This window comes from Leptonotus elevatus, chromosome 1, assembly GCF_054856555.1.
Source record: "Leptonotus elevatus isolate MCC_2025b chromosome 1, RoL_Lele_1.0, whole genome shotgun sequence".
Lineage (NCBI taxonomy): Eukaryota > Metazoa > Chordata > Actinopteri > Syngnathiformes > Syngnathidae > Leptonotus > Leptonotus elevatus.
The window spans coordinates 1,235,852-1,262,678 of NC_141239.1; the positions used below are offsets into that span (position 1 = coordinate 1,235,852).

At 47.1% G+C, this 26,827-nt stretch overlaps 1 protein-coding gene across 1 annotated transcript in view; it reads left to right on the top strand.

The window, feature by feature from the left end:
* LOC147180265 (uncharacterized) overlaps positions 1-26,827 on the top strand; it is a 39,030-nt gene that overhangs the window by 6,364 nt on the left and 5,839 nt on the right. The window contains exons 10-41 of the mRNA XM_086080827.1: positions 46-306; positions 380-640; positions 1,272-1,532; positions 1,611-1,871; positions 2,433-2,699; positions 2,801-3,058; positions 3,138-3,395; positions 5,088-5,348; positions 5,430-5,687; positions 7,369-7,629; positions 7,713-7,973; positions 8,051-8,320; positions 9,202-9,459; positions 9,907-10,167; positions 10,261-10,524; positions 10,607-10,867; positions 11,359-11,613; positions 11,771-12,040; positions 12,143-12,403; positions 13,238-13,495; positions 13,613-13,891; positions 14,849-15,121; positions 15,203-15,466; positions 17,529-17,786; positions 18,984-19,244; positions 21,198-21,455; positions 21,530-21,790; positions 21,998-22,255; positions 22,520-22,780; positions 23,037-23,300; positions 24,870-25,139; positions 25,220-25,480. Coding sequence (XP_085936953.1) covers positions 46-306; positions 380-640; positions 1,272-1,532; positions 1,611-1,871; positions 2,433-2,699; positions 2,801-3,058; positions 3,138-3,395; positions 5,088-5,348; positions 5,430-5,687; positions 7,369-7,629; positions 7,713-7,973; positions 8,051-8,320; positions 9,202-9,459; positions 9,907-10,167; positions 10,261-10,524; positions 10,607-10,867; positions 11,359-11,613; positions 11,771-12,040; positions 12,143-12,403; positions 13,238-13,495; positions 13,613-13,891; positions 14,849-15,121; positions 15,203-15,466; positions 17,529-17,786; positions 18,984-19,244; positions 21,198-21,455; positions 21,530-21,790; positions 21,998-22,255; positions 22,520-22,780; positions 23,037-23,300; positions 24,870-25,139; positions 25,220-25,480 — 8,394 coding nt within the window. The remainder of the gene's footprint in view (positions 1-45; positions 307-379; positions 641-1,271; positions 1,533-1,610; positions 1,872-2,432; positions 2,700-2,800; positions 3,059-3,137; positions 3,396-5,087; positions 5,349-5,429; positions 5,688-7,368; positions 7,630-7,712; positions 7,974-8,050; positions 8,321-9,201; positions 9,460-9,906; positions 10,168-10,260; positions 10,525-10,606; positions 10,868-11,358; positions 11,614-11,770; positions 12,041-12,142; positions 12,404-13,237; positions 13,496-13,612; positions 13,892-14,848; positions 15,122-15,202; positions 15,467-17,528; positions 17,787-18,983; positions 19,245-21,197; positions 21,456-21,529; positions 21,791-21,997; positions 22,256-22,519; positions 22,781-23,036; positions 23,301-24,869; positions 25,140-25,219; positions 25,481-26,827) is intronic.

The following is a 26,827-nucleotide window of genomic DNA, read 5'->3' on the forward strand; positions in this document are numbered from 1 at the left end:
AAAATACCGCTACACATAGTTACTGTTTCTGCTCCTCCTCCTCAGCACCATGTCCTCCGAATAACATTGAAGCGTTCAGAGACTGTGACGCCAACCACGCTCTGATAGTCTGGCAGAACCACCAGCACGCAGGGAACTACACGGCAACCATAGAGGATCCGAGTGGCGCTCAGCTCACCTGTAACAGTGACACTGTCAACAACTGCAAAATCCCTGATCTGCCCTGTGGGAAGCGATACAACGTGACCGTCACTAACACTGATGGAAGCTGCCCTTCGACCTCCACATCAGTTAGCATGGACTCAGGTACTCTCGCGTTAACGTTTTGAGCATTAGCTATACATAACTATAAATAATATACGATGTCGTCTTCTTCTAGTACCATGTGGCCCAGAGGATGTTGAAGCCGGCATGAATTGCACGTCAGGCGAGCTGACGGTGACCTGGAGCATCTCCGTCCCCGCCGACAGCTCTACAACCACCATTTCCAGAGGGTTGGGTCCGCCTCTGTACTGCAACTCCACAGAGACCCAATGCACCAGGGGAGGGTTGGCTTGTGGCAGCACTTACTCTGTGACGGTTGTGGCCATCACCGGGTCGTGCTACAGTATGCCCAGTATGGAGGTCCTCGTGCAAACACGTAAGATCCTGCATCGTGCGCTCTTGGTTGGCTCTGGTTTTTGAAATGATACATGTGGACCGTGAGACAAGCTTTGCGTGTCGGAGGGGGGGGAGCTACATTTAGCCTCGGTTGTTACAGAGATTCTTCCTTGCGTGTGCATGTCCAATTATACTCAACAAAAATAGAAATGCAACACTTTTGTTTTTGCTCCCATTTTTTACGAGATGAACTCAAAGATCTAAAACTCCTTCCACATACACAATATCACCATTTCTCTCACATATTTTTCACAAACCAGTCTAAATTTGTGATAGTAAACAGAGATAATCCATCCCACCTCACAGGTGTGCCATATCAAGATGCTGATTAGACACCATGATTAGTGCATGTGGAAGAAGTTTTAGATCTTCAAATTGATCTCATAAAAAAATGGGAGCAAAAAAAAAAATGTTGCATTAATATTATTGTTGAGTATACATAGAGCACATTTTTTTCCAAATTAATCTGTGAGCCATTTATTTTTGGGGGAGATTTTGTCTGAAACAGTGTCGAGGGAATTCAAAGATGTGTTGGCATTTCCAGCATGTGTCATTTCATTTATTAGTTGAGGTTGCCATTTAACGTTCTTTTTCCTCGTCTTCCCCATCAGTTCCGTGCCCTCCTGCAAACGTCACTGCTGTGGGAACGTGCGCCCCAAATCCGACTCTTGTATCTTGGGTGGCCAGCGACAGCGCCAACTCTTACGCTGCCGTTGCTGTGAGCGGCGCAGGCCACACCTCGGTATGCAACACCAACGGGACATTGTGCAACTTCTTTGACCTCGCGTGCGGGGAAGTTTACAGCATCGCTGTGGCAGGAGTGGACAACAACTGCACAGGTGTCCAGGGGGATGCTGTGTCACTGTTCACAGGTAACACACACACTGAGCGCAACCCTCACTTTCATGTCATTGAGAAAACGGTGACGGTCATCAATTGACGTCCTGCAGAGCCATGCGTCCCCACCAATGTGTCCAGCCGGCTGGACTGCGCGGCTGGCATCTCTCATGTTTTCTGGAACCCGGATCCAAGTGCTGCAAGCTACACTTTGACAGCCACCACCAATGCGGCGCAGACGCTCACCTGCGTCAGCCCCACCCCCAACTGTACGCTAACGAGCCTGCTCTGCGACCACCGCTATGACATTTTTGTGACGGCCACTGATGGCATCTGCGTCAGCGGCGGCAGCGCCCCCATCTGGCAAGCACCAGGTAATGAGAAGGGAACAATAATATGTTCTATGCAGCCCTACTAGTCTAAATATGGTATTCCGGTGAATACTGCGTTCATGGAATTCGTGTTAAACAGCAAAATCCAGCAGTCTTTATCCATCTTAGGGGGCGGCCATTTTGCCACTTGCTGTTGACTGAAGATGACATCACAGTTGCTCAGGTCTCAGTTAACAACCAATCGCAGCTCAGCTTCAGTAAACAGGTAAGCTGTGATTGGTCGTTGCCTGAGCCCTGAGCAACTGTGATGTCATCTTCAGTCGACAACAAGTGGCAAAATGGCCGCCCCCCTGAGATGGATAAAAAAAACGGCTGGATTTTGCTGCATAGCTCATCGACCACAAATGTAATATTAATCAGAACGTCATGTTTAGACTTGTGAGGTCCCATATAACATATTATTGTCAAGAAATGTTTATAGATACTAAGTTTTTTCCTATCATTCCAAGTGACCAAACTGGACACTATACAACGGACAGTAAAACTTTCTTGTGTATCATTTCAATCTCACTGTCAAACCTTCCAACGTTTTTCTTTTCTTAGTCCCGTGTGCGCCGGTGGATGTCAACCCCACTTTGTCCTGCAGCACCAACGATTTGACGGTCAGCTGGAGAAATTCTTCTTGGCCACTAAACTACAGCGTCATGGCCACTCCCCTTTTTGGAAATATGACATCAGCCACCTGCCAGACGGACAACACTGACTGTAGTCTGAGTGGTCTTCACTGTGGACACACTTACAATGTGTCGGTAAAAGGTTGCTTCGGGGATTGCCCTGGACCTTACAGCATCCCGCAAACCATCATGGCAGGTATTAGAATGTATGATATTTAGGAGTTAAATGTTTATGCTAAATGAACGCGTTTGAATGAGCATAATACAAAGAACGGATCTTCTTTTTTGTCTCTCCAGCTCCATGTGCACCTCCGAGCTTGGAAGCAACGGTCGACTGCAGCGCAAACTCCATCTGGGCTTCTTGGAATGCTTCTTTGGGGGCTAACTTCTATACGGCGACCACGACAGGACCAAACGACTTTGTTGAAACCTGCTTGACATCGAACCTCACGTGTTCTTTTAGCGATCTACAGTGCGCAGCACAATACAGTATCAACGTCACAGCTCATGACGACTACTGCGCCAGCACAACCGCTCATATGACAATCACCACCGGTACTTGCTAACATTGCGACATTTAAAGCTAATTACTTCACAGAAACAACATTTATCCTTCTGGTACCTGTTCCGCCAGGACCGTGTGACCCGGTCAACGCGACCGCCGTCCTCCAGTGTGGCTCTGACGCAGCGATGGTATCATGGCGCGCCAGCGTCGGGGCCACCGGGTATCATGTTCTGGCTTACGGCTCGCAGCATCAAACGTCCTGCTGGAGCGTGTCAACTTCCTGTCAGTTGAGCGGGCTGCAATGTGGAGCGATGTACAACCTGACTGTGCTCGCTGAGGACAACGCATGCAACAGCACAGGAGGCTCACAAACCATGTTGATGACAGGTATGTTTTTTCAGCGAGCAGTAGCGCAGCGTAGCATTTTGGCTTTTGTCTTCATATTGAAGTCTTGTTAAGCTTTCTCATAATATATAGACGCCTTCCCGGTCTATTTGTTACCGTTTACTAGCGCCGTTCCAATAATGGCTCTTCGATAATTCCATCGACGACTTGGGTAATCGGGTATTACGATGGGCAAGGATTTATTGGGAGTTCATGCTTTGCTCCTGATGAGTTTTAACATTGTTTTTTAGTTTTAATTTATATTTTAGCCGTTTTAGATTTAGTTAACTCAGTATAGGCTCAATGAATAGAATTGTATTCTTATCTGTGTTACTTTCATGAGAAGGGCAACGAGTTCATACATTCATTCGCTATCTAATAGGAGGGCCGGTCTCTGCTAGTCGGAAGAGAGTCAGGCTTATTATTATTGTATTTTTTCTAATCTGATTTATACCCATGGGAACAGATTCTCTTGTATTCGCTGAGTTGTTGCCGGGTGTGTTGTAGGCTGATAGGAGGAGACTTCTAGTCTCCCACTTTTGTATAAGTATTGATGCCCCACGTTAGACGAGACAGACAACCTGATAGAACACGGCTTCAGTGTCATCAGCCTTTTGTCCTCAGAAGCTTCTGATAATTATTTACCTTTGCAAAGGGACTTCTTCACCAGAATCTCACCATTCAGTTAATTGAACACGCAAAGAGTACAATACTTAATATTGTCTACTCTAACACTCCCCATCAAGTAGAGTTGAGTTGTAGGTGGCAAAAGTGAGATGCTGGGGAATACATACAGCAGGCTTTACACTCTATTGCATACACGAGGGCGATGGAGCCATACGTGGCTCTTTAGTCCTTCTCGCGGTTTCCTGTGGATCTCTACAAGAATTTGTAGAATTTTTTTGGGGGGAAAAAATTTATTTAAATGGTTAATGATTAAGATAAAAATAATAATAATAAAATATTTAAAAAATGTCACCGTCTAAGTTGTCAGATAAAGAGACGCAAAAGGTAGATGAAAGAGTTATTACAATTAAAAATTAACTAAAAAGTTTTTTTTTTTAAAGTGACCATAAAATGTCCAAAAAGGAAATGGAAAAGCAGAAAATGAACATATGTCAGAATTTTATAGCGTAAAAGGCAGATTCTTTTTTTTTAAAATAGCCATAACGCGTCCAAAAAAGGGAAAAAAAAGGCAGGAAATTACTGTGTCCACTAATTTGTCAGAAATGTCAGCAATTTGACAGAAAATCTAAAAATGTATGGAAAACGAAGCATAATTAAAAAAAAAAAATATATATATATATATATATATATATATATATATATATATATATGCGCAGTATATAAAAATAAAAAAAGGAAAATAAAAGTAGAAGAAAAATGAATGTCAAAGTATTGGATTTAGCATATTTTTCTGTTATGGTGCAGCTCCAATTAGTTCTTGGGCCCTCAGTACTTTAGACTAAGACGAACACAGTTTTCCTTCATCAAAATGTTTAAATGTTTTGCGGCAGATTTTTTTGTGGCTATTTATTTGGCCTAAAATGGCTCTTTTGACATGAACGGTTGCTGACCCCTGGCATACACAAATGTTCTGACAATTGAAACATGGCATCTGTGGAATATACTGTAAACGTATCCTAACCATTATATAATTATTTTTAAATAAATTTTGTTTGTATTCTTTTCCAGCTCCATGCTCAACATACATTGAGAACAGCACCCAAACTTGTGGCACTAATTCTTCCTATGTGTCGTGGATGCCAGTGGCCGATGCCACAGGTTACATAGTTACTGCAACAGCCACAAGCAGCCACTCGGTTTCCTGCAGCTCACCGACTCCAATGTGCACGCTCACAGATTTAGAGTGTGGCGAGACCTACACAGCCACTATTGTGGCTCAGGGAAGTCCTTGTGACAGTCCACCTGGACCGAGCGCCAACATTACCACCGGTAGGTGCATTGCTGAGGTCCATCATTAAGGTGCTTTACGCAGCTTATATTCACCTTGTTATTTCTTGTTTTTATTTACAGCTCCCTGCCCTCCAGGGGTCGTTTCCAAACAGTATATGTGTGGCGACAACACCGCCGTGCTCAGTTGGAGTGACACTGTTGGACGTCTCAGTTTCCAAGCTGAAATAACCGGATATGGCTACCTGGACAGCTGCAGGACTACAAATACCAGTTGTGTAGTCCATGACCTTCCTTGCGGCATGGATCTTAATGTTACTGTGCAGGCCGAGGGAGAACACTGCAACAGCACCCCTAGTGTCTGTCAATCACTCCAAACAGGTAAGTCTACACTATCAATCACTAATTCGATTTTTAAAAGAAACCACTGCACCCAAGGAAAAAACAATCAAACACAAGGCTCGACTGACAACGTATCAGTTGTTCCTCTTGTGCAAACTTGGCGGCCACACCTTGGACTTTAGGAACTTTGCTGAAACATTGGCGCTTTCTTGTGTATTGTCTACAAATATACAGATTATTTGTCATGTCTGGGAAGATCTGGTTTTGGTTGAGGGTCCCGATTGGTCCTGAGTGGGTTCCAGCCCTTCCGGGTTGACTAATCCGGGCCCTCAGCCACTTATGCCTGGCCCTAGGTGTGGCTAGTTACCCAATTAGTGTGAGTGTATTTAATTCCCGGGTGGTGATCAGTCGGCGTGGGATCGTTGCCGCTTGTCACGGTCACCCCCGGAGTTCTGTCTGTCATTTTGATTTTGTATCTTTTCAGTTTGTTGTTTAGTTAGTATTAACCAGTACCCTGGTTAGGCGTTTTCTGTAAAATAAAGCACGGCAGTCTCGCACTCCTGCTGTGGTTCTCCTGCCTCCCTGCATTTTGGGTCCTCCACTTCACACGCCGACAGACACCACGCCGCTCCGTGACCACACCGTGACATTATTGGACCTTTGTGACATTCCTTTAGACATCTAGTACCCTTACTTCTTAAAGCAAATGGTCAGGATTCCAAAGGAAGAAAGCTCTCAAGATCCAAGTAATGGGGTATATGCCACGGAGGAGGCGGGACTTCCGACTTCTGGGTTTCACATCTCAGCGCTGTTTCCGGTCGCTGTTTGCGACGTCACCTGTGGGCTGCGTCCCAGTTCTTGCGCTTCCGCCCCTTGTGCACCTCGGTTGCTTGTTCCCGTCGACGGGTGCGAGTGTGTAGTGTCTGCCTCATTTGTCCGAAGCATTTCAGAGTAGACGCTCGGCGGGAGCGCGCGGTTGGGGGGGCGCAGGGGTAGGGATGCGATTGTTGGAACACGGCCGAAACCCGGAAGTCTGTGGCATCTACCCCATTGATTGCATCAGAGAATAAGGCACGGGTATCACTTGGGTTTTAGATCGTAAAGGTGCACTCCAATAGCGGTAAGTATTCATAAACCTGTTTATACTGGAGATGACCCCCTGGGAGCCAAAAAGGCCGTCCTGTCTCTAGTGCAGGGGTGGGCACACTCGGTCCTCGAGGGCCGGAGTCCTGCAGGTTTTGGAGGTTTCCCTTCTCCAACACAGCTGATATACAATCAGCTCATCAGCAAGCTCTGCATAAGCTTGTTAACGATCCTGTTGATTGGAATCAGCTGCATTGCAGCAGGGAAACCTCCAAAACCTGCAGGACGCCGGCCCTTGAGGACCGAGTTTGCCCACCACTGCTCTAGTGGAACCTAGGGGGTAGAACTGTCATGTTGACTGGAGATACATGAAGACCAAGTCAATTATGGACTTCTTTAGGAAGCATAGATCCTATAAAAGGGGACGAGAGCTGCGCCATTTTGGACAACTAGCCTAACCCAAAAAAGTCAACCTGATCAACTGAAGAAATCTGTGTCGAGAAGTTCCACTTCATAGCGACTCATCCGGAGAACCTCTGAGACAGATATTTTCAAATCAAGCAAAAAGAACAAGATGGGGACAGAGAGGGATTGAGTGTCTATTTATTGTTCTTGCCATGTTCTCGTTTCTTTCCAGCCCCGTGCGCCCCAGTCAACGTCAGTGCCGCACTGGTGTGTTTCAATCACTCAGCACTGGTGTCATGGGTGGGAAGCTACAGCGCTGTCGAATACACGGTGACGTCTACCGGCCAAGATGGACACACACATCAATGTCATTCCAACACGACTTACTGTCAAATTTCACACATCCACTGCGGGGAAACGTATAACATCACCGTAACGCCACACTCGGAGTCGTGCGCCGGAATGCCGAGCGAAGTCTACAGCTTCAGAGCAGGTGCGCGACGATCCATCCGCATCTCAACCGGCTGCGTTTAAAAGAAAAACTCCATTCATTTTGTTTTGATCCTCTTTCTCCAGGCCTTTGCTCTCCCGGTAATGTCACCATGTCTCCGCCGTGCGAGGACAACAATACAGTGTATTGGTCGAGTGTAGCGGGGGCCGAGATGTACATAGCCACAGCGACAGCCGACGATCAACACGTACACAATTGCAGCTCCGATGTTTCTACCTCATGTCAGTTCACTGACCTTCACTGCGGGCAAAGCTATTTTGTCACCGTGGTGACCGTGGACCGGGGTTGCCAGAGCGAGCCAAGCACAGCTGTGGAAGTGATGACTGGTTTGTTGAGTCGCTGCCCAGATATTTTTTTAACACACTCGTGCATGATAACTAACTTCCCTTCCGTATCAAACCAGCTCTGTGTCCACCAACTAACTTGGCGGGCGAGGTTGCCTGTGACACCAATGCAGTGACCGTCTCATGGGACCAGAATCCAGTGCCAGGGATTTCTTACGTCCTGAAATACGAGAAGCTCTCTGGCACAATTTCTCCTTCGTCGTGGACGACCACAAACACCTCACACACTTTCACCGACCTCCAGTGTGGACAGCGATATGCCTTCTACATTGCCTTCCTGCATGGGGATTGCTACAGTAGCTACAGTCCTTCCATGGAATTAAGTACAGGTATGATAGTAAAACCCTTGCTAAATAAATAGCAACAAAAAAAAAATACACACACAAGTCTCTCCCCCAGGGATTATCTGGCGTTCACTAGTTCACTATTCTTACACCCCAAATTTATATTCTCTTCGGATAGTCTGCTGGCGTCTCCAGTTTCCTGCTGCATTTCTTTTCCGACACATTAAACATGGAATTGATCGGCTGGACATTCAACTCAATCGACAGTATTTCCTCGACGAGAGCGCAGCGGTGTAGCTTCGTACGCCTCGGGGACATTTTCTGTTGGGTACACCTTGGACTCCTGGGAGAAGTGGAGAATGGTGCGCCTATCAATTTTGCCCGTTGAGGATGTGGAAGACAGATCCATAATTGGAATCCAGGTTTCTTGCATATGGGAGGTGACGGGGTTCCTGACTTATCGGAAAATTCAACCATCCGACGCAGCTACTTGGTAGAGTTCAAGCTGCCGGTCTTTCTGGATGGGGGTGGGGTGAGCGATCAGCACTCAGACTCAGACAAGATTGATGCGATATTCCAGTTTCCTCGCAAAATGGCTGCCACTGAGGAGAAGTTCGTCATCTCGTTTTGAGCAAAGTGATTGCTAATTTGGCTCATTGAAGCGCTACTATTCGTCTCAGCTAAGCCACTCAAGGTCACACCAAATTGTTGTCGGTCTGCTTCCAAAGCATCTGTTATCTGGACTTTTCTCCTGGATGAAGAACTGCGGCTGGACACCAATGCTCCGTGTTTGGGCATGAGCAATGACAACAAAGTTTCATGAAATCATTCATGAACTCTTCTTACCCAAATTGTACACACACTGACAAATTCTGAAACACACACCAATCACAACTTTCAACTGAATATTTTCTTTCTATGTTCAGCTCCTTGCCAGCCTACAAACTTCAAGGCTCACGTGGACTGTGGGATGAACAAAGGCAACTTCTCCTGGGATGAAAGCAATGGAGCCGCTTTTTACACAGTGGAGGTGACGGGGGACCACGGCCATGTGGCGTCCTGCGCGTCCAACGACACTTCTTGTGCCGTCGAGCTCCACTGCGGCCGCTCATACTCGGCCTCCCTGGTGGCGTCCACCGAGAGCTGCAACAGCACCGAACATGCCGACATTTACTTTGATTCCGGTAAGGACGGACTCCGTGATTTCAGTCGACATTTATTGCCCTGTTAGGTCACCTGCCCTTTTACTTACTGTACCTCAAACAAGACGAAAGAGGATCAAGCCTTGCCATCTGTTGCCCCAAAAAATGTGAGCTAAGAGCAGCGTCTTATGTTGCCATTTAAAAAAAAAAAAAGGCATTTGTTTTGGCAGGCATTGTTTAATCTTCTAATAAAGTTTAGGATCTTTACAGTATTTTTGAAGCACATTGTAAGAGCTTCTCTGTGAGAGACTGATTGACAGGACAGGACAGCGCAGAATAGGACAGGATTGACACCCACCTCTCACAGTCCTCTCACCGTCTAAAAACTGAATATTTGGTACTCTGGTACCTTAGCCAGCTCAGATAGACTCACCAAGTGCTGGATATAAAATGGATAGATAACTCCTCGATCCAACCTGTCTCCTGTAGCTCCCTGTCTCCCAGAAGACGTTCTAGCCGTAATGGACTGTTACACCAATGTGATGAACGTGACTTGGTCAGAGACCCCCGGCACAGACAACTATACGGCCTGGGCCATCAGCTTAGCGGGACACAGAACGTCCTGCAACTCCACATCCAACAATTGTGTCATCCTTGACCTGTATTGCGGCCACGCCTACGAGGTGGTGGTCACCTCGTCCTCCGTACATTGTGAAATCGTTGCTGGTTCCGACTACAAGGTCCAAGCCGGTGAGACCTACTTTTAGAAACCAGAAGAAAAAAAAGAGTCTTGTTTGTGATGATGAATGAGTCTATGTCTTTCTTTTGTGAAACCACATGCAGCGCCATGTAAACCAGAGAACGTCACAGGAGATCTTAACTGCAGCTCCAACATCATGACGGTGATGTGGGATCAAGTCAGCTCACTGGCTCAAAACTTCACTGTGGAAGCCACATCCGCTTCAGGCGTTAACGCCACTTGTGAAACCAGTGTGGGACACTGCTCGTTCTTGGACCTGAGCTGTGGTGAACTCTACACTTTCACGGTGATGGGTCACACCAACGTCTGCATGAGCGAGATGAGCTACCCCACAGAGAAGCTAACTGGTACGCTCTCTCAAAATTCCTCTCACATTTTGCAGTTTTTCTCTGCACATTTGCAATTTGGTTTTTCCCTCTTGCCCTCTAGCTCCGTGTCCCCCCGGCGAGGTGTCCGCAGTGATAAACTGTACCACCCAAAAAGCTCTGGTCAGCTGGGGTACCGCTGCTGCAGCTACAGCTTACAGCGTCCATGCAAGATCCACCGACGGACACAACTCCTCCTGCAGTGACATGGGAATGTCATGTGAACTTAACAACCTGGTCTGCGGACAGAACTACTCAGTTTTGGTGGAATCAATGCATACTGGGTGTGCTGGTCCGGCTACTACTCCAGTCTTGCTCACTGCAGGTCAGCAAAATTAAGTACATCAACACGTATGGCCAGATCTGTTAGTTAAAATTAGGGATGCACGATAATATCGGTGGCTGATAATTATCGGCAATTATCGACCAATTTGATGTCAAGCGGATAAACCAGACAATAAAGAAATCCGCCGATAATAGACATGCCACGTTGGTCCATCTGTTGCGGCTGTGGCTCAAGTTGTGCCCAACTCCTCAACCCCTCCCCTTTCCGATAGTCGTGTCGCATATTTGTGATGTCATAATGCGCGCAACCTCGTGTTCACAGAAGATGCATCATGGCGACATGGCAGTCGCCAGTGTGGGCTTTCTTTTCTCTGTTGCGTTTTTAAAACATGACTGTTTTGTTTTGCCAAACTCAAAATGAGTTACTGGTTGTCTTTGAAGCAGAGATATCAATCAAATGCTGCTTCATGGTTCTTTACACAACGCTTCCATGCAGTAACTTTTTCTGCCGTAACGTCTCTTTCTCCTCAGTACCCTGCGCTCCCATGCGCACCTACGTCGACTACAGTCTAAATGATACCCAGGTGATGTGGAGTGCATCGGACGGAGCGAGTTCCTACTCAGTGCGGGCTAGAAATGATCAAGGCTGGGCAGTCGCGTGTACCAGCACGGGAACCAGCTGCCGTCTGAGCGGCCTGCAATGCGGGCAGATGTACAACATCACTGTAACGGCACACAACCAAGCTTGTGACAGTCTCACCTCTGATCCCTGGCGGCTTATGACAGGTGGGTCACAGCATCAGGAATGGGTATACGTACATATATAAAATAAATAAAAAAAATAATAAAAAATAATAATAATAATAAAATAAAAAAAGGAATGGGTATACGTGATCATCTGGTCACGGTTATGAAATTCCACGTGTATTAACTGTTATTTCAGAACCATGCCCGCCTACCAATGTGTTGGCCAACGTGGAGTGTGGTCAACTCGGAGCGACTATTTCCTGGGACCAGAGTGCTCTGGCTCAAGGTTACGCGGCCTACGTTTACAACCATTACGGATACTACGTTTTAATGTGCGAGGCAGAGGCCGCGGGCACAAACTGCTCCGTCCCGGGACTTACGTGTGGCTCCAAATATGACGTGTGGGTCGTAGCCTTGGGAGAGGAGTACAATAGTTCTGACAGCATGATGGTCATGTTTGCATCAGGTACAGACATGCATAATCACCCCCCCCCCCAAAATTAATATTTTAAAATTTCAACTGATACAACTCGGTTATATGAAAACATCGTTGTTCTTAAATCTGCAGAGCCTTGCCAACCAGGCAGCATTGAAGCCGTTTTGGACTGTGGGATCAAATCCACCGTCGTATCCTGGCTACCTGCCTTTGGAGCCGCGTCTTACACGGCCGAACTGACAGCCTCCTCGGGCCACACGGCAACATGCGCCAGCAACCAGACCTTCTGTCTACTCGCATATCTGCAGTGCGGCGAGGAATACGCCGTCACTGTGACGAGCGTGGGAGACAACTGCAACAGCACTGACCTAATGTCGGGATACCTCACCACAGGTAGGGTGCGACCCAGGAAATGTTACACAGGTGTTGTCATAGGTCAGGGGGCCTGCAACCTGCAGCTCTGGAGCCACATGTGGCACTTTAGTCCCTCCCCTGTGGCTCTCTAAGTACATTTGTAGAAATGTTTTTTTATTTTTACATATTCATTTTTATTTTTTTGGATAAAATATTCTTCAAATGAATTAAAAAATAATAATGAAATGTTCCCCCAAAAATGTCAGAGTCCAAATTTTTTAAGAAAAAGAGAGACGAAAGGTAGATGAAAAATTACCTAAAAATGTCCAAAAAGTGACCACAAAATGTCAAAAAGAAGGAAGAGGAAAAGCAGAAATTGACCATAAAATGTCCATAAAATTGCCAAAAATGTCGGACAATAAGCGAAGTGCGCATCTCTACTGCACGGTGCATTATGGGTAGCGGCGTGGTGCTTTGTGGCGAGGTTAAACTACCATATGGTCATTGGAAATATAGAATTGATTCAGACAACAATCAAAAAGTAACTTTAAAATGTCCAAAAACAAAAGAAGATATCCCGAAAATTACCATAAAATGTTGAAAGAATTGCAAAAAATGTCAGAAAATTGATGGCAAAAAAAGTAGAAAAAAATGTCCAAAAATAGCCATAAAAAAGGGAGAGGCAGAAAAATAATAAATGTCAGAAATTTGACAAAGGCAGAAGTCTAAAAATGTATGAAAAACAGTATTGCCAAAAAAAGAAGATAAAGGTCGAAGAAAATCTCAAAGTATTGGATGTTGCATATTTTTAAAGGTTGCTGACCCCTGTCAAGGGTAAAACTGCTTTCATAATTCGAAACTCCCAATTTGCAGAGTCATGCATCCCGACGAATCTCTCCATCCACTTCAGTCCGAGCCAAGCTCATGTCACGTGGGGCGCGACGAGAGGTGCGGGATCTTACCGCGTCGAGGCCGTGACCGACCAAGGTCTGACTGCCACCTGCAACGCCACCGGCACCCGATGCAACGTTACCGGCTTGCAGTGCAGTCAGATCTACAACGTCACCGCGGCTGCCAAAAACGACGTCTGCAACCACACGGCAACATCCGAACCGTACCGACTCACGACAGGTGAGTCGGCCGAACCGAAACGACGACAGTGACCAAGACTTGCCACTAGGGGGGACGCACTCAGTCTTTTGGAGGCCCAAGGCAAACCCAGTCAAGGTATTTACTGTGTCCTTTCAGAACCATGCCCACCGACCAACATTCAGGTCGACGTGGACTGCGAACAGCTCGCGGTGGCGGTTTCCTGGGATCCGAGTGAGCTTGCTGTGGGTTACGTGGCTTATGTTTACGACCACTACTACTACGACCCACACTACACGTTGACGTGTGAGGCTGAGGACACGAACACCAGCTGTGGCGTCTCGGGACTTATGTGTGGCTCCCACTACGACGCGTGGGTCGTCGCCGTGGGGGAGTACTACAATAGCTCTGACAGCGCAATGGTCACGTTCACATCAGGTACGGACTTAAATGCTAAATTGTGGACATGAATTAGATATCTGTGAACAACCCCCCCCCCCAAAAAAAAATAGTGACAACAAATCACAGCTTCAGAAAACAGCTGTCATTGGGCCCTGAGCAACTGTGATGTCATCTTCAGTCGACGGCAAGTAGCAAAATGGCCGCCCCCTGAGATGGATAAAAATGGCTAGATTTTGCTGCATAACTCATATTAACACACAAATGTAACATTAATTAGAATGTCATGTTAAGACGAGAGAGGTCAAACATAACGAACTATTGTCAAGAAATATTTACGGTTGACTTCCCCTTTTAACTCATTCAAACCCAAAAACGTGTAAATACGTTTTGAATACTTTGTCCTTCACTCCCAAAAACGTATTTATATATTTTTTTTTTATGCAAAAGCATACAGAAGGCTTTGATGCAGCTTCTGGCATGAAGAGGTGGCTTAAAGCAATGGTAGTAATTACAAAAAAAAAAAGGCCAGCGGGTGGAAGAGAGAAGAGATCAGCCAGACCCATATCGATGAAACTTAGCTCAATTCTAATGCTAATTGCTGCTAAACGTCAAATCTGTTGCTTTAGTGAAAATGGCTGCGAGCGAATGAGTTAATTAACGCCATTCATGAAAAGTTACAATAATAAATCAAATCTTTTCCTAAACCTCAAAAACGCTCAGTTGGGTCAGCAAATCAAGCCCCGCCCTCTCTCGAAATGGTACGGTGGAGAGACATTGGTATTACAGTTGATGTGCTTCATTTGCTTACCCAGATGTCCAAGTTGTCCAAACGGCATGATATGAAAACGCACAAACTTGTATTTTAGAGCAGTGCAACAGTTCTCTTCTGAAGGGGCTCATCCCAATCCCCTCCAGCAAACTCCAGAACGGATCACAGAAAACGAATGGATGGACTTCACACAACACCAAAACATTTTCCTTCTCTCTTCTCAGCTCCATGTCTGCCCATCAACATAAATGTCGACGTCGACTGTTACGCTGACGGGGTCGCGAGGGCATCCTGGAGCACGCCCCCTTACGGCGCGGCAAACGTGTCCCTGACGGCCAGCGGAAGTCGCCACTTTCGCTGCCAAGCCGAGCAGAACAAGGACACGAGCACTTGCAACCTGACGGCTTTAAGTTGCGGCGAAACCTACAACCTGAGCCTCACCGCCAGCAACTTCCAGTGCAACATCACGTCACACATGCCGTCCAACTTCACCACACGTGGGTTTGCCAACAATCTTGTTTTTCAAACCTCACGTATCCAAAGTGTGTCCGGTAACGCTGAGCACGTCCATTCCGCAGGTCCGTGCCAACCTCGGCATGTGGCCGTTGACCTCCCGTGCGGCTCTGACGCCGCCGTCCTCTCCTGGGAAGAGAGGCCTGAAGTGGAACTTTACATGGCGAGCGCTGTCTCGAGCTCAGGGGGGGAGGAGCGTTGGTGCAACTCCACAGCGTCTTCCTGCGCGTTCCCGGCCCTTCCCTGTGGGGGGACGTACAACTTGTCCGTCAAGGCACTGAGTCGTGGCTGCTGTAGCCAAGTTAGCGACTCTGTGTACATTCAGACAGGTATGCAAATGTTGCTCACTAAAATTACGGCTGTCATTTGGGAATTTGGCATCGCGACAATCTGTAGTTTGATTCGTATAAAACAGGGGGGTCTGCAACCTGCGGCTGTGGAGCCACATGTGGCTCTTTAGTCCCTCTCCTATGCCTACTGGTTGGAGCTCCCCAAAAAACAGAGTAGAAAATGAGATTTATATATATATATATATATATATATATTAGGGGTGCACCGATCGATCGGCCTGCCGATTTCCTTAATTTTGGAAGATCGATGATCGGCCGATCCCTTAGAAATAAACTGATCTTTTCCACCAATCTCATCTCCCTCCTCAGAGGTCCGAAAAAGTCAGCCACTGTCCTGTTCTGCTGAGATGACTAATAGGATTTTCATTTTTATTCGAGAGAACTTCTTCATGTGCAGTTAAAACAACCCATTTGTATTATTTCACCGATATTGTTCAATGTTTTCCAATAAAACAAGATTGGAACACTGAAGCTATATGTTGCTTGTAATGAAAAAAATCGGTATCTGCAAAAAATCGGGATCGACAGGTCAGACTTTTTAAAAGATCGAGGATCAGTGATCGGCCAGACAATTGTAATCGGTGCACCCCTAGTATATATATATATATATAAAATGTCAAAGCCCAAATTTTTAAGCTGTCAGAAAAAGATGAAAAGGTTTTTGTTTTTTTATTACCTAAAAATTTCCCTAATGGAAGAAGAGAAGCAGAAATTTACCATAAAATGTCCATGAAGTTGCCAAAAATGTCAGAGAATAAGCAAAGTGCGCATCTCGACTGCACGGTGCATTATGGGTAGCGACGTGGTGCATTGTGGGTAGGCTAAACTACCATACGGTCATTGAAAATGAACTGGATCCAATGGACTGACCTCTGATTTCTAACATTTCAACCGCTGGAAAGTTGCTGTTTTTTATTTAATGTATTGTACTTTAATCTCCGCCATTGAAATGACGGTTAGTTGGTAGCCTTGCTTTTTTTTTTTGCATGCCCAAGCGTAATGCACACTTCACTTATTGAATAAAAAAGGCAGAAAGGAAAACCTAAAATGTACAAAAACAAAAGGAAGGCAGAAAATTACCATAAAATATTTTAAATCAGAATTATTATTATTTTTTAAGCAGAAAAGAAGATGTTCAAAAAGTAACTATAAAATGTCCAGAAACAAAAGAAATCCTGAAAATTAACAAAAAATATGACACAATAACACAGTAACACAATTGCCCAAAAAGTCAGAAAATGTATTTATTTTTAAATAATAAAAAAACATTTAAAAAGTAACTATAGAATGTCCAAAGACAAAAGAAACCCAGAAAATTACCATAAAATGTCCATGCCAAAAATGTCAGAAAATTTCTGGCAAAAAAGTCAAAACAAAACAAAAAGTAAAAAAAATATATATATATATATATATATACCGCCATAAAATTTCCCCTTAAAAATGACCGTAATATATCCATAAAATAGCCAAAAATGTTTTAACAGAGACAGAAAAGTCGGGGGGGAAAACGAATTATGAAAATTCCACCAAAACTAAAGACGAAAGGTAGAAGAAAATGAATGTCAAAGTATTGGACGCTGCATCTTTTTTTGTGTTGTGGTGCGTCTCTAATAAGCTGTTGGGCCCTCAGTACATTAGACTAACACGAACACAATGTGTTTCTTTCATCACGAGCTTCAAATATTTTGCGGCTCCAGACACACTTTTAGTTATTTATTTGGCCCTTTTGTTAGGAACGTTTGCTGACCCCTGGTATCGAACTATGGTACACAAAAATGGGAAAAACCGTTAAGACACCGTTGTTTCTACTCAACCGGTGTTGAAACCAGCTCATTTACTTTGCCAACTGAGTCGCACCTGTGTCCAAAGCCCTGCACATGGATTTCCGATCTCTGGAACCACATTACATCCTGCTGAGAGATGGTTGCGATATTTGGGCTTGCTTAGTTACCAACACAAGAATGCGTACGGATCTGAATAAATGAGGCATTTGACGTGCTAATCTTTTTGTCGCGGCTTCTCTTTTCTTTCCTCGTCTCAGAGCCTTGCCAGCCTGTGATTGTGTTGGCTCAGTCGCCCTGTCAGAGTGACGAGCTGCGGCTTTCCTGGAATCCCGCCCGCGGCGCGGTCTTTTACCTCATCGCGGCCACAGGAAGTCACGGCGGCGTGGAGAACTACAATACGACGCAGACCAGCCTGACTGCTTCGCTGGCATGCGGGCGGAACTACAGCGTCGTCGTGCAAGCGCAAGGCAGCGAGTGCAACGGTGACCCGAGCAGCCCGGCCTTTGTCAAAACATGTAAGAAGTATAGAAATAACATTTCAAAGTTGCAACCAAATTGCTGCCATGATGACTGCCAGTACATCTACTGTGCTCGCGTTTCTTCTCTTTTTTTTCTTTTTTTTTTTTCTTCTTTTTTTTTTTAAAGAGCTCAGTATTGTTCATTCATTCATTGGTCTTTATTTTTATTATTATTTATTTTTTTCATTTTTATTTTTTATTTTTTTAATTTTAATTTTTTTTATTTTTATTTTTTATTTTTTTGTGTGTGTGTGGGTGAGTATGTGTATGTGCGTGCGTGCGTGCGTGCGTGCGTGCGTGTATTTGTTAGCTCACCAAAAAAAACCTATTAGAAAAAATCTCATACCGTTCACCTAAACCGAACACCGCCGTCAGGAGACCCGAGGAAGGACCAAAGAAAACCAAGGAAGGTGAAATCCAGCACGCGCCGAAGAGGGGCCGGACAGCGGAGCGGAGAGGGCAGCCGCGCCCTAACCCCACCCCCCGCCGCGTGGAGGGACGGAACACCGGGGGCAGAAGGGGGAGATGGGGGCACCGGAGGACGGCCGACACCCCCGAACCCCAGGCCCAGCGGGGGAAGGCCCCGATCGTCACCCCAGCGTTCTTTGTGAAAGTTAACCCCTGTTACTGAGTCCGCCAGCTCGCCGACTGGCGAACTCTGCCCCTGAACCGTGAATGTGACCCCACCCAGTGTATATACAAGTGTGTGTGTGTGTGTGTGTGTGTGTGTGTGGTGCATTAAAATTAGGAGCAGGTGAGCCGGAGCCGAGGGAAATGATATTCCCACGCTCCGATCCACCCGCCTCCCAAGCATGTTAATGAGTGTATGTGGTGCATTAAAAAAAATAGATAGGGCGGGGGGGGGGGGACACGGACAGGGGGCCGCAGCACTGCTCTATACTGCGGCCCCCAACCGATGGCACCCCCACAAGCCCCCCCCCCCAGTTGTGTGGTGTATTAAAATTGGAGGGGAGTTGTAGGGTGAAGACGGTGTTTCCACCCTACCCCCCCCCCCCCCACAAAGTGTGTTATGTGCCCTATATGTCTATAAAAGTGTATTGTGCAAACCTAGTGTAGTGAGTTAAGAGGAGCGACCAGCGGGCCCCCCCCCCCCCCCCCCCAACCGGCTCGCGTTTCTTCTCATTCAAGTTGTTTCGTTGCACTCACGCGTTTGCATCCCTCGTCCATCCGCAGCTCCGTGCATCCCTCGAGACGTGGTCACCCGCGACCAGTGCGGGGCGAACGCCGCCGCTGTTTTTTGGGGGGCCAGCGATGGCGCCAAAACATACGCTGCGGAAGCCATCGGCCTGGATGGAAACAGCCACTGGTGCCGCAGCGACCACAGCAACTGCACCTGGGACGACCTGCGCTGCGGGCAGGAGTACACCGTCCTGGTGATGGCCGAAGACGAAGACTGCACCAGTCTGCCCGGCAACAGCACCGTCATCTACATGGGTATTTACGTTGAGAAAGAACTACACTTATTAAAAGCAGGATGTCCCTTACAGTCGAACCCTTCTCTGAGTCATCCTTTTTGATCTCTTCTTGTCTTTGGTCTTCCTCTTTGTCTCCTAACGTGGCCGCTCATTTCTAGCACATACACGTGTCTCAATGGGGGACTCTCCTTCCAGTCTGTGTTTTGTCCGTCTCATGAAATCATGACTGGTCCTTCCCTCCTGGTCACCCCCAAAGAGAGACTTAGCACCTTCAACCCTGCCACCTCCAGCTCTGTCCACTGCTACCGTCTCCGAACCTTACAACATCGCTGGTCTGACTCGTATGAAATTCAGCATTAAACATTTTTCGACAATATGTGACCTCACTCGTCTGAAAAGGAACCTCGACTGTCATGACAAGTTTGCTCTATATTATTTATTTGGTTGTTACTAACATAAGTATGAGATACATTTGTAGAAACTTTATTTGAACATATGTTGTTATTTACGTGGCAACGCATTCAGTGCGTAGTGACGTTGAACGTTGAATGTGAAACGTCAATAAGGAAAGCAAGTTAAGCCTCCGTAGCGTTCCTAAGAAACAACGCGCTCTCGTCATTCACCAGACGCGTTCGAGAGTTTTGATCGTCCCTTTAGGAACGCGACCGAGGCTTACCTTGCGTTCTTTATATGCGTTTCACGTTGCTCGGCAGAGAGCCAGCCGCCGTTCAGCGCGTAGTGAAATAACAATGGCGGCGTATGTTCAAATAAAGTTTCTACAAAATGTATTCAACTGGAAATGATTTGTGAAAAATGTATCTCATAGTTATGTTAGTAACAACCAAATAAATACTATCGAGCAAACTTGTCATTACAGTCGGGTTCCTTTAAACATGACATTCTGATAAATATTTGGGGATTTTATTTAATTTTTTTTTATCTATCTCAGGGGGCGGCCATTTTGCCACTTGCCGTCGACTGAAGATGACATCACAGGTGCTCAGGGCTCAGGCAACAACCAATCACAGCTCACCTGTTTTCTGAAGCTGCGCTGCGATTGGCTGTTACCTGAGGCCTGAGCAACTGTGGAGCCATTTTCACGCGACAACAAGTGGCAAAATGGCCGCCTTCTGATACTGATGAAAAAACAGCTGGATTTTGCTACTTAACTCGTATTCCACTAACACAATATTAACCAGAATATCATATTTAGTGGGGCTGCATAGAACATATTATTGTCCCGTTCCGTTTCGTCTTCAATTCCGCTTATCCGGGGTCGGGTGGCGGGGGCAGCAGCTTTAGCAGGGAAACTGACTTCCCTCTCCCCAGCCACTTCAGCCAGCTCCTCCGACGGGATCCCGAGGCGTTCCCAAGCCAGCCCGTGAGACGTAGTCTCTCCAGCGTGTCCTGGGTCGTCCCCGGGGTCTCCTGCCGGTAGGACAAGCCCGGAACACCTCCCCAGGGAGGCGCCCAGGAGGCATCCGAACCAGATGCCCCAGCCACCTCAACTGGTTCCTCTCAACGCGGAGGAGTAGCGTCTCGACTCCGAGTCCCCCCCGTCCCATCCCATTGCCCCGAACAGTATGTTCCAAGTATGTGCAGTTGTGCACCTTCTCCACTTCTACTCCTTGTAATCATAACATTCCACTGGCCTCCTTTTCATTAACGCACCGGCTGGTTCTTGCTGCGACTGACCTTTCCCCGTCTCGCCGGCGCAGACTTCCCTCCTTTTGATACAGTGTCATCAGACACAGAGACGTTCCGGCATTTATTAAATGACTCATCTAAATAATTACGATTAACGAATAATTACTGCGATTGGCTGGCAACCAGTTCAGGGTGTGCCCCCGCCTACTGCCCGAAGCCAGCTGGGATAGGTTCCAGCAACCCCCGCGACCCTTGTGAGGACAAGCGGTACAGAAAATGGATGGCTGGATGGATAAATAATTACTTTTGTTTGTTTGTTTTTCAGAACCGTGTTTGCCCCAGAATGTCCTCGCCTCTGTGGACTGCGATGCGAATGCCGTCTCGCTTCGCTGGAACGCCAGTGACGGCGCAACCGTGTACGTGGTCTCACTTGAGACGGGAGGCCAAAGTGTGATGCGACGCACCAATGACACTGAAGTCTTCATATCGGACCTCATCTGTGGGAGAAACCACAGCCTCACGGTGACGCCTCGCAATCATTACTGCGTCGGCAAGACCGGCGCCGCAACTTCCATACAGACTCGTAAGTCAAATAACAAACTTGACATAATCGGCAGGAACTGCGAGGTTCGCTGAGTTCACGTCTTGCCTCTTAAGGGCCGTGCCCGCCGGAGGAAGTCTACGCTATGCAGGACTGCTTTTCTGGTACTGCCATGGTCACGTGGCAGACCGGCAACGGGACGGACCACTACACGGTCAGCATGGACTCGGGCGACGGCGCCTCCCACATCTGCATGTCGTACTCTGGCGAATGCAACGTCTCTGGACTGACCTGCGGACAAAACTTCGCCGTGTCCGTCACAGCGTCCGACCGGCAGTGCAACGTGACCTCGGCAGCACCTCGCCGTGTGCAGTCCGGTGAGCTTGACAAGGTTGAGAGATCGTCAACAGACAAAATTGCAGTCTAACTCTTTAAGTGTGGCCATGGTACGAATATATTTGAGCTCAACTATATATCCGTATACAGAAACCGAGACCTGCCCCAAATGTGAAAAAACACGAGTTGCCTGATTAACAAAACCAAATGTTGACAGTCTAAATTGTGAATATACCCCCCCCCGACAGTGCCGTGCATTCCCACGGACGTCTCCGTGGCGAAGGACTGCGCCAGCAACGCCGCGGCCGTGTCCTGGTCTGCCAGCGACGGTGCGATGCAGTACGTAGTGACGGCCTCCTGTTACCACGGCAACGTCAGCTACCAGACCTTTGACCTCAACTACACCCTGGATGATCTCATGTGCGGCAACCGATACTCCATTCAAGTGGTGGCAATGGACGACAACTGCTCGAGTGTCCCCAGCCAAGTTCTGGTATTCGACTCAGGTGAGGGGGCTCGCGCAAAGACCGGCATGCTAGGAATTGATAGCATTGTTAGCATGGTAAAGCGTAAAGAGGACAGTGACCGACTTTTTCCGACCTCTGAGGCGGAGATGAGATCGGTGGGACAAGATCGGTTTTATTTTAAGGGATCAGCCAGACACGGATCCCCCCGAAATTAAGGAAATTGGGGCCGATGGATCGGTGCGCCGCTGATCAACCAAAATACTACCAATCATTTACAATTTTTGTGCATCTCTGTGTTCCCAGCTCCATGTCCGCCCCACAACGTGAGCACCCAGCTCAACTGCATGTCCAATAACTTGACGGTTTCTTGGGACTCCGTCGGATATGCCGACTATTTTTTGGTGCGGGTCAGCGAGGGCGGCGTTGCTGGCGAGACCTTTAACACCACCAGCAACGAGTGTTCCGCCGGCGACCTGAACTGCGGGAGCAGCTACACCGTCCGAGTCACGGCGGTCGGAGGAGATTGTCGGATCCAGTCCAGTCGCAACGACAGCATCTCGACCGGTATGGAACCTCGCCCACTGAAATCAGTCCTTCCTTGCACAAGTCACTACACCAAAATCAATATTTACCTGGTTACCCCATTTATCTGATAATCGGTAGAACAATCGATTCTAGAAATGTTCAAATGTTCCGTTCCGTTCCGTTCCAAATGTCTGAAGTAAAAAGTGAAAACCAACACATACCTTGCATTTAGTTCCTTCCCACCTTGGAAAAGTCGTCCGGCCCTCAACCTCAAAGCACCTTTCGGTCTCCGCAGCTCCCTGCCAGCCGCAGGGCGTCCAAGGCAGCCTCGACTGTGTGACCAATTCTGCTTGGATCTCGTGGGACCCGGCCCCGGGTGCCGACCGCTACGCTGTTTCGGCCATGGGGGACGACGACAGCGCCGCCAACTGTACCACTTGGACCAACGCCACCTGCGAGGTGGAGGGCCTGGCGTGCGGCGTTCTTTATAACTTTAGCGTGACGGCCAAGAACAGCCAGTGTGACGGTCATCTCAGCGCCACCATTGAATTGCAAACAGGTAAGAAATTGATTTGATTTTTTTTTTTATCACAGGCCAACTCATTAAAATGAGAATTATTTGCTGCTTTTATATTTAGGGTGAGGTCAGAATTTATTGTAATCATAATCTGTAGAGAAAATAACTATTCGACACTAATTTCTTGTAAAGGGTGCACAGTATGGATTTTGGGGGGGAAGAAAAACCTCAGCAAACAGACACACTTTAAAGGGGAAGTCAACCGTAAACAGTTTTTGACAATAATATGTTGTATGTGACTTTACTAGTCTAAACATTACATTTGTGGAATATGAGTTATGCAGCAAAATCCCGCCATTTGTATCCATCCCAGCCGTCGACTGAAGATGACATCACAGTTTACCTGTTTTCTGAAGCTGAGCTGTGATTGGTTGTTACCTGAGACCTGAGCAACTATGATGTCATTTTACACATACAACATTAACCAGAATACCGTATTTCGTAGGGGTGGTAATCTTTGACTGTCACACAATTCGATTCGATTCCGATTTTTGTGTCTGTGATTCGATTCAGAATCGATTTTCGATTCCGAATCGATTTTCACTTCCGAATTGATTTGATTGACAATGATTTCCGCTTCAATTTATAGATGTGCAAAGAATCGTCATGATCTACTTCAATCTGACTCGCTAATGCTAATTAGCGCGCTACTCGCAGCACTTTTACCACTCAAAAGAACGGCTATTCATACAAAAACGCTTCAGGAACGTATACAGAGATGCATGTTAACATTACTCACCGGCATGTGCTCTTCCTACGCTGCAAAAAACAACAACTTTTATTGGCATACCTTGATTGTGATTTTTTCTTCTACTCTCTAATGTGGCTCCATTGGCGGCACGGTGGCTGACTGGTTAGCACGACCGCCTCCCAGTGCAAAGGTTGTGAGATCAAGTCCGGGCTTCGGCCTTCCTGGGTGGAGTTTGCATGTTCTCCCCGTGCTTGCGTGGGTTTTCTCCGGGTACTCCGGTTTCCTCCCACATTCCAAAAACATGCATGGCAGGTGAATTGGACACTCCAAATTGTCCATAGGTGCGATTGTGAGTGTGGTTGTTCGTCTCTGTGTGCCCTGCGATTGGCTGGCAACCAGTTCAGGGTGTACCCCGCCTACTGCCCGAAGCCAGCTGGGATAGGCTCCAGCAACCCCCGCGACCCTTGTGAGGACAAGCGGTACAGAAAATGGATGGATGGATGGATCTCTAATGTGGCTACAACTTAACAGTGTATCAGAATGTGCGGAACCACACTGCCCCTAAGTGGCCAAATCGTGTACAACAATAAAAGGCACACACAAACAAGGGCAAGACAGTATGAAACCATTTAAATGAAATTGATTTGGGGACATTTAAAATCGAAAAATCGAAAAATTAATCGTACCAAATGAGAATCGCGATTCTTATGAGAATCCATTTTTTGGTACACCCCTACATAGAATCGTCAAGAATTTTTTGCGGGGGGGGTTGACTTCTCCTTTACTACACGTGGCAGACTAGCGCATGTAGAGGCGGGGTAGGGAAGTGCATCCGTGAAGTCAACCAGTCCCTTCCGCAGCCCCGTGCTCCCTCGCCGCCATCACGGCCATCCCTGAATGCCACCGCGGTTCCATCCTCGTCATGTGGGAGCTCGCGGAAGGCGGCGAGGGAAGCACCGTTTACAACGCCACGGCCGAGGCCAGCGACCACACGTACCTGTCCTGCAACGGCACGGGCACCAACTGCACCCTCCGCGGGGCACGGTGCGACCTCTACTACACCGTCATCGTTGCCGCTTCATCCGACCAGTGCAGCAGTCTGAGAAGTCGGCCGCATAGAATAAGCATGGGTACATACATACGGCGCATTTCTTTTTAGCAGTTTTGACAGAGCCGGTGAAATGTTGCCCCATCTTCTTCTTTTTTTTAGAACCGTGTCCACCAAGAGAGGTAAATGTCAGCGCCTGGTGCGAGGACCGCGGCGCCCTGGTGTCCTGGACGCCGTCTCCGGTCGCCACGACCTACCGCGCCGTCGCAGTGGCTGCGGACGGGCACACGCACACCTGCGACGGCGCCGCCGCTAATTGCAGCTTGTCCGGGTTGCGCTGCGACGAGATGTACGTCGTGCACGTGGCAGCCGGCCATGAAAACTGCAGCAGCCAGGCCAGTCGCAATGTGACTTTCAGCACGGGTACGTACGCTTCATTCAGGAAATTCGGAAATTTCCTTGAAATCGGTGCCATTTGATTCGTGTAGCTGTCCTTTTTTCTTCTTCCTGTAAATCACGTTGGCCCATTTCAGTCAACTTTATTTTGTTTTATTGCCGTTGAACGACTAGAACCGGATGTCGCAGTTAAACTGGAAACGGGACCGTCCCGTTTATTTATATAGCCTTCCGTCCCGAGTCCCAGCGGATTTCGCCAGCCACGTGGTTTTGTCCTGCTTTTATGCAGGCTCCGTACCAGCGCCGCAGTTTTTGATTTGAGTCCACTCAGCAAGCTAATTGTTTGGGCCATGCGTGTGTCAAACACGCGATTCATGTGACGAATCTTAACTAGTACATCTAATCGCTAACAGGCGTGTTTTTGTCATACCGGAACTCGAACTAACTACTTCCTGCTTCCAATAGCTGCCTGGAAATAAAAGGTTAGTGTTAGAGTAGACAATATTAAGTATTGTACTCTTTGCGTGTTCAATTAACTGAATGGTGAGATCCTGGTGAAGAAGTCCCTTTGCAAAGGTATCGTTATAACAGAAGCTTCTGATCACACAATTGAAGTCACCCAAGCAGTGTTCTGTTCAAAAGTGTGCTCCTCCTCCAGCCCACAGTACATTTTTTTGCAACTCAGTGAAAACAAGAGAATTCCTCTTTCCTCCCTTCTGCAAGTTCCCATGGCTATAAATCAGATTAGAGAAAAACAATCATACATCAGCCTTTCTCTTCCGACAGAGACAGATACCAGACTACATACACTCCCTTATTTTCTCAGGAGTGTGAGACAGATACAATAGACAATCCCATTCATTGAGCTCCACAGCTATAACTAAATCCAAAACGGCTAAAATATAAATTGAAACTGAAAAACAATGTTAATAACTTAACATTAGCTAATGGCGAGTGCATTGATTGATTAGCGCTGTTGAACGGTCACCCAAGATAGCATTTAGCATTAGCTGAAGCAATAACACAACCACCAGTCAACCAGATTGACTAGCGATTAAATTTGTTATAAAGTAGTTCTTGGTGAGAATTGTTTGTATATTTGAGTTTCTGTGAAATTGTACTGTGCCAGTTTTTCATCAGGAAAATCTGGTCACTAAATTAAACTCTCTAAGGACTGGAAAATAACCGGAGAAGCATAGAATGAGCAAATACACAAAATATAGCCACATGGCATTATGCTAACGGCGTGCTGATCGCTGATCTGTATATACTGTATTACTGGATAGCCGATAGCCCATACACGCCCCGTGCAAGCCGTTGAAGCCACAGGGCGGCCATCTTACTCCTCCCATCTTGCAAGCAGACTACCGTATA